Genomic DNA, 7865 nt, shown 5'->3' on the forward strand with positions numbered 1-7865 from the left:
TGTGTGTGTGTGTGTAGACAAAATATTAATCTTAGTTTCTTAGCTCAATACATATGGCTTCTTCTTCAAAGCTAACCTACTTAATTGAATAACTATAAAACATTCAGCAACAACGTATTTACATGAACATATGTTGCAAACTATCCTTAGGGTTTCTTGGATGCTGAGTAAAATGTCACCGCAATACGGTGAAAAATACACATAGGCCTACAGAAAACCACAAGGGGGCAATCTTCAAAAATGCATAACTAAAAAAATATTTATAAAATCCATGACATGAACTGGGAAGTTCTGAATTCTGGCAATGAATGACCCTAATGTGACACAAATATTTCTCATCAGCAATTCAAGCACAGATGTCTACAGCGAACCATGATGCAAATGTGGACCAGAGAGAAGCCTGCTGTAAGCAATCACTGTGCAGATTTATGCTCAATTAACATGTGTTGCATTGGCTGACTTTAAAGTTTTACAGAAAAAAACAGAATACTTTGTAAGTGATTGCAAAATCAAAAGCCTGTCCGGAAAGATAGCCACGTAGCAGATTTGTAAATCATTATAGAAAATTGTTGCGTTGGTAAAATCCTCCCTATCTTTAGCCTGAAGTGTAAAGTAACTCAGAACATTAATCAAGTCCTCTACTTCAATACATTTCTGAGGTGGTACTTCGAGTATTTCCAATTCAAGTTACCAAATGCTTCACTAAATTTCAGAGAAGGAATATTTGACTTTCCTCTACTACTTTTACATGAGTTACAGTTAGCAGATCAACATTTTTCCTTAGAAGACAAGGGCATCATATAAATTACTATGCATCATTACTGAATAATCATAAAAAATGAGCTCCATCTACAATATTAAAATGCTGCTTACACATTAAGGCATCACAAATAACAAAACCCGAGGTAAAATAGCACTTATCTAAGGAAAGGGGTATTCAGATGACTTCACTTTTGGACCATTTTGCTTATACTTCTGTAGTTTTACTTTAGTAAGAAATCTTCAGGCAGGAGTTTATCTTGTAAAGAAGCAGTTCTACATAGCAATGCTGCTTTTATTACTCAAGTAAAGCATTTACCCATCTTTGTTCATAACAGACCACACCTTACATTACTTTAAAGCCAGTGGGGCACTTCTGAACCTTGAGTATGGTGCTTTAAGTTTGAGCTTTAGATGCATGTATAGATTTGATAGACACTAGTAACGTTAACGTTGTGTCTAAAATACACGGTGGTTGCTATACACATTTCATCTAGCTAATGTAACGTTACTGACAAATGGGTTTTGATTGTGATTACTAATATCCACACATAAACCCACTGAGATAACCATGTCCCAACGGGTCACTTAACATGCATTTTATACACATATGACCAAAAAGTCAGCTTTAGCATCTGGCTAACGACATCAGTTATCATCAGTTGTCAAACGCTAACGTTTTGAACAGTGTAGGCGTTCTCTTGTGTAGGCCACATTGCTAGCACCGGTTAATTAACGTTACAGGCCACACGAACCTAACCGTTAACTACGATGTCAGCTCATGTGACTTTCTTTGAAGTCATTAACGCTTATGTAGGAGTCGGACATTTCTCATTACCAGTTACCAAATGTGATGGGTGGTAGTAAACACAAACTGCTTGCCTGCGTGGGAGATAGTCAAGGCTGATCTCTGCGTAGCCATTACCTGACCGCGGATCAACTAACGGCACATAGCACTTGCTAGCTTAAAGCATGCATGTGCACTGTCGTTAGGTTGCTGTTTGGCACTTTTTATAAGCGTGCATTGGTCTGGGAGCTGATCTTTTAATGTAGAACTGGCTTTCTCTCCTTTTCAGAGCTGTTGGCAGCAGTGAGCCACTCGATATCCACGCACAAAGCACCCCGAAAAAGTGTCAATCACGGTGAGCGTACACAGGGTGGATGCTTTAGGTGGTGTGGGAAATTTGGGAATTAAGATTTGTTTTGCACAAGTTCCTTTAAAAGGGGCACGAACACGAAATAAAAGACGGTAGTGTTTGGTCATACGTGTATTGGTGAGATATAACGTTTGCACACCAGCATCATTAATTTGACAGGTAGTTCAGTGCCACATATACAATATCACCCACCCAAATGTATTAATGTGCCGTTAATTTGTTAATTCTACAATAAGGTGCATAGTTTTCAATGCTTACATAAGGTGTTGCGATTACAAGCCCACAAACTGCACATGAATGCCGCATCCACACTGGCTTCTTCCCCGCTCATGGCAGTTTAGTCTCATCAAAAATGGAAACTCAACAGCGCCAATTGTCTTTTGGGCCCTCTGGCCCCTTCTATTTCTATCTTCATCTTATGCTTATTTTACTAACACATTTGTGATATTCTTACATGCACTTACTTGTCAGGCACCACAATTCCTACATATCATACAATGTCAATTAATTCAGTCCATTTATCATAATATATAACCCCATTGATAACATGCTGAATTATCCCATGAGCACACAGACACAGCGAGTTTGAAAATATAGTTTAATACAACACATAGTGTATTCATAAAGTCTGACCAAGCTGGTAAGAACACAAGGTATTGTGTCACCTCCCACAGCATCACAACTAGGGTTGCAACGGTATAAGATTTTTAGGGTACAATAACCGTCATAGAAGATATCACGTTTGCACGACATAATGGTATACGGTATTACACAATTATTATCATTAGCTACAATAATCCTCAAAAAATGAAAACACCTTTCTTGTTCAACAAATGCTTTATTATAATTGAAACATCAAGTGTTTAAAAAAGTATGTGTTGAGTATGTTTTCTGGAAAAAAAAACTACAATACCATAGATAACTAAATGTACACGGTATGATAACCCATCAGTTTTCATACCACAGTATACTGTGAAACCTGTATAACGCTGCAACCCTACTCACAACAACTTCAATCATACTAAAAACAACTAGCCTATAAGACAGTACCTGGTTATCCCAACAAACATGGGTAAACCATGCACATACATTTTCACAATAAACTGTATTGATTTACATTCTATAATAATTGCGGGGGCACCAATATTGGGACTGTTTACAGCACTGACAAAAAAAATCCAGCCTAAGATGCATGGTTGTTGTCACTAGTCATCCTACACTTAGCTTTAATAGTTTGGTGAAAGCCAGAAAGTCCATAGATAAAATGTGACATGCAAATTGGATGTGCCTCACTAGTTTTGTCAAGTCTTAATAGGGACAGATGAGGTTACTTGGTATATCATCTCAGCAGGTTTGTCTGGTCCACTTTCAACTATGTAACAATCATCTTCCTTATCCACATCAATTTTCCCATTGACAGGAGCCGCCCCTTGCCCTTTATCCAGGACGACAGCCACGGATTGGTTTTTCTTCATGTTATCAGAAGCTGAAAACACAAGTTTTCGCTCACCATTCACCTGAACAGGATTCAGGCTCATCACCGGGGTCACCCTCTTGAATTTGTTATTTTGTTTGCCGCCTTGCACATGCTGTGCCATAAACTCCTCTGCTTTGACACACTTGTGTCTCTGTAGCAGCTGAGCAGTTTCAAATGGAAGATAACAGACTCGACATGGGAACCGATTTGATGCAGAAGATGTCTGCATTGGTTTGCTTGATACAACTGATCCAGACTTAGTGGCGATCTTCACCTGCATGGAGTGTGTGACAGGAAGCCCCTGACTGCTTCTATTGTATGCACTGGGATGCTGACCCTTCGCCTGCAGGGATGGAGAGACACGAAGCCCCGGATTGCTTTTTTTGTATGTGCATATCTTCTGATTTCTGAATTGCAGGTTGGAACTCATAAGAGGTGCCCGACTGACTTCACTGGCTGCCGTGGGATTCTGGCTTTTCAACTGTAGGGAGGAAGTGGCACAAAGCCCCTGAACACTTGGACTCCTGTGTGTGCTGGCCTCATTTCGATTCTTAAAATTCAGTGGTCTAGCAGTGATGATTCTGAATTTGGTAGAGGTGTTTGGTGCCTTACAAAAATGGAAGCGAGGCACCATCTTCTTGCTGGAGAGCAGCAGCCCACATCCTATACAGCCAGAAACTTTATCTGTGACATGAGTGCTATGGTGGGAGATGAGAGAGGTCTTTGTCGTAAAACACTGCCCACATTTACCGCATGTGTAAGGTTTTGACTTGGTAAATGTGCGCACTGTTTGCAACAACACGACAGGCTGGTAAAGTGTCCAAAGATCCACTGTTGGTGCACCAACACCTGCAAAAATATTCTGCATGTCTTTTTCATGGGGGTTAGGATTTGGGAGCAAAGATGCTTGTGACATAGAGCTGTACAACTGAGGCACTTGTGAAATCTGCGCAGACTGCTTGGGAACATGTGGGAAATATGCTGATGTAATGGGTGCTTGCAGCATAGGCTTCCCTGGCAAAGACATTGATGGCCCATTGTACAATTTAGGGGTCTCCCAGACAACTTCACCGGTCCGTAGTCTTTTTAGCTGCTTCTCCTCTTCTATGCGCTTCTCAATTCTGCGCTTCCTTATTGTATCATGATCAAGCACTTGGTGTCCCGGTTCATGTGTGGTGCTGTGCTCCAGCATGTCTTTGTATTCAGCAAATTCAGTTCCACAGGAACAAATGTGGCTTGCAGCAGAACAAACGTGTTCCTCCAAGCATTTACGATTTGCATATATCTGCTCACAGCTGAAGCAAAACCGTCCGGCATCCATCAAATCTCTACCCGAGCCACCCTCCTGGACATTTTGCCGTCTTTGCTTTCTTCCCTCCATCATCAGGCTATACATGGATGTGTTCAGTTTAAGTGAGGCCTTCTGAGATAACCTTTCCTGTAAGAGACAGGTTTTGGAATTAATGAAAGCATAAACAGGAATTAACTACAATGGCCTATGCAATTCAGTTTGACCTCATACCTGGTGATTATTACTGACTCATGAACTAGTTATGCTAATCGCTACGTACAAATGCATTCAAAGAGAGGACTGTTGTTTTTCAAAATCATTTAACATTAACGTTACAGCGTCCTTTAGACATTTGCTTGTCGTCTCTGAAATACAGTCTAAACTTCTGAGACGAGCAAATACACTTTACGATTGTTTCTTACAATGGCGTTAACGTTACATACATCCTATGGGTTGTGAAATACATACCGCAGTCACACATTTTATTAAGACGGGGGATATTTACTTCACTACTATTCTATGCTACTTAATATTTGGAAAAGTAAGGTGACGTTAGCTGGTTACGTTTGACAATTTATAACGTTGTTTTTTACTGAACGCGCCCTCGACTTGATGCAAACCTACAATGCTAACGTTAGCCTAAACTAGCACATGGAGAATAACGTCAGCTTACCTTCACATGGATGTCAAAGTGTCGTCCACTTAATTTTCTGGTATATCTTTGCAAAACAACGTAAACAGCTTGTCGATTGGCGGATTGTGGGACATTCCCAATCGGACTTACTTGCCGGTGTTCTAAACGAGTAGGTGGCAGTTAGCCCATTAGCCACACCAAAAAACAAGAGGAAAAGACCCCACTCTTGTTCTACGGATGGCGCGCTTCGAAAGCAAAACGTCCGGGTCTGGAGTCGTTATACTGACACCTGTCGACGGGAGTTTATAATTCACCTTTGAAGTGCATGCCGTGTTAGTTATACCGGGATACATAAATAACACTAGCATGAGGTTGGCAGTTCTAAACCTTGGTAACAGCCATTGACAAAACAGTATCAATGAGGACTGTGATACAGTTGAAGGCTTCTGAGCATAAGCGGACATTGAGCTCTGGCCACTAGAGTATGGCAAAACATTTTAGAATAGAATAGAATAGAATAGAATGCCTTTATTGTCATTATACACAAGTTACACGGTACTGTGCAACGAGATTAAAGCAATCTCTTTGCAGTGTTGACACAAAAAAATATAAAATAAACAGTATAAATATCAAAATATAAGTCAAAGATATAAAGTGTAGTAACTGTCAAGTATAACTATATAAATCAGCTTGAATAGCATAGGAATTGTTACACAATAAATATATTGCACAGTGATGGAATGAAATGATTAAGTACTAATATTAAGTAAATAAATTGCACAGTATGGAAAGGTTAATGTTAATATTGCACTGTATGAAATGAAATTGCACAGATTCCAGTGTCCTATGAGGTATTATATAACGTAACAGTATAACAATAATATTGCACATTTGGACGAATGAGAAGACAGTCCGGGGCCGGGGGGGCTGTGGAGTGGAGTCAGTGCATATGTAGTTCAGGGGTGAGTTCAGTCGTTATGGCCTTCGGGAAGAAACTGTTCTTGAGTCTGTTGGTCCGTGCTCTGATGCACCTGTAGCGCCTTCCTGAGGGCAACAGGTCAAACAGTCAGACCGGGGTGGGAGCTGTCCTTTATGATGTTCTCTGCTCTGCTGAGGCAGCGGGAGGTTTAGATGTCTGTCAGGGAGGGAGACAGCCGGTGATCTTCTGTGCTGACCTTACAACCCTCTGCACCTCTCCCTGTCTGCCACGGTGCAGCTGCCGTACCATACTGTGATGCAGTAGGTCAGCAGGCTCTCAATGGATAGCGTAGAAGGTCAGCAGCAAGTTGGAGTCAGTCGTATTCCTGAGGACCCTCAGGAAGTGTAGTCCTGCTGGGCCTTCTTGATGACCGCTGTGATGTTGGCTGACCAGGAGATGTCAGCTGAGATGAGGACACACGAAACCGGAAGGTGTGGACCCTCTCCACACACTCGCCGTTGATGTACAGGGGGGCTAGGTCGGTGCTCTTCTTCCTGAAGTCGACGATGATCTCCTTTTTTTTTCTTGGTGTTCAGAGACAGGTGTTCCTCCAACCGAACCCACTGCCAAGTTCAGGACTTCCTCTCTGTAGGCTGCCTCGTCTCCTTTTAAGATGAGTCCGACCACTTAGGATACATCTTGGCCTTGGTAGAGTGAAAAAGGCTATTACAACTGGATTCCCCTGCTGTGGTTCAATAAAGTTGTATCTTATCTGACTGCTTATTTGCCAATGCAAAAACTTATTTAGGACACCTTTATTGTCATTATATCACACTGAACACAACAAAATTGTGAGTGCATCTCCCCAAAAGAAACTGTATTGGGTAACACTTTAAAGTTTTCTAAATAAGAGTGTCATGACACAGTCATGAGCCCTAACCCTAACTTGTCATGACAAAACCGAATGACACTTACTAAAAGAAGCGTTATGTCATAAAAGTTTATGACTTGTTAATAATGTTTTATGACAGTGTCGTGTCACTCTCATGTAGATACATTCAAGTAAAGTGCAACCCTATCTTGCACACATCCATTATGACATAAAAATAACAACATTAATTCAACAACCAGTATTCACCATAATAAAAGGACAGGCAGTTTATGAATATAAATATATTGCACAGTTCTTAATAATAATACAACATTGCACAGATCAGTAATATGGAAATCAATGCAACAAAAATGAAAATTTGGAGTGCAGAAACATTATGTGTGTAGATTTAGAGTCTGGTGGTGGCCCTGTAGTGTCTCCCTGAGGGCTGGAGATCAAAGATGAAAGAAGAGATGGTGGCTAGGGCGAGAACTGTCTTTAAAGATGTTTTTTTTCGCTCTGGAAAGGTAGCAGGTGTTTGCAATGTCCTGGAGCGAGGGGAGAGGGCAGCCGATGATTTTCTGTGCGGTGTCGTTGACCCTCTGAAGTGCTTTTCTGTCTGCTGCTGAGGGCCAGCATACCACACTGTGACGCAGTGTGATGGTTTCTATTGAAGAGTGGTAGAAGGTGGTTTACCAGGAATTTAATACGGAATTCTTTCCACACAATCTCCACTTTAAGAAAGATGGGAAGGGAG

At 41.1% G+C, this 7865-nt stretch overlaps 2 protein-coding genes across 3 annotated transcripts in view; both read right to left on the reverse strand.

Moving 5' to 3' along the window:
* si:dkeyp-84f3.9 (zinc finger protein 585A) overlaps nt 1-1936 on the reverse strand; it is a 7451-nt gene extending 5515 nt beyond the window's left edge. For both annotated transcript variants that reach the window (XM_032518306.1, XM_032518305.1), the window contains exon 1: nt 1642-1936. The gene's annotated coding sequence lies outside the window, so the exon portion shown is untranslated. The remainder of the gene's footprint in view (nt 1-1641) is intronic.
* A 561-nt stretch (nt 1937-2497) lies between these two features.
* On the reverse strand, nt 2498-5618 carry LOC116691027 (zinc finger protein 585B). Its single transcript, XM_032518337.1, has 2 exons — nt 5358-5618; nt 2498-4831 (listed from the first exon to the last, which is right to left on the reverse strand). Exon 2 carries the CDS (start codon nt 4787-4789, stop codon nt 3218-3220), a length of 1572 nt encoding a protein of 523 aa, XP_032374228.1. The 5' UTR covers nt 4790-4831; nt 5358-5618; the 3' UTR covers nt 2498-3217.
* Between the last annotated feature and the right edge of the window lie 2247 nt (nt 5619-7865).

This window comes from Etheostoma spectabile, chromosome 6 (assembly GCF_008692095.1).
Source record: "Etheostoma spectabile isolate EspeVRDwgs_2016 chromosome 6, UIUC_Espe_1.0, whole genome shotgun sequence".
NCBI classification, from domain to species: Eukaryota; Metazoa; Chordata; class Actinopteri; order Perciformes; family Percidae; genus Etheostoma; species Etheostoma spectabile.

Coding starts and splice junctions, on each gene's coding strand:
- LOC116691027 (XM_032518337.1), bottom strand. CDS start 4,789: ATGTATAGCCTGATGATGGAGGGAAGAAAGCAAAGACGGCAAAATGTC.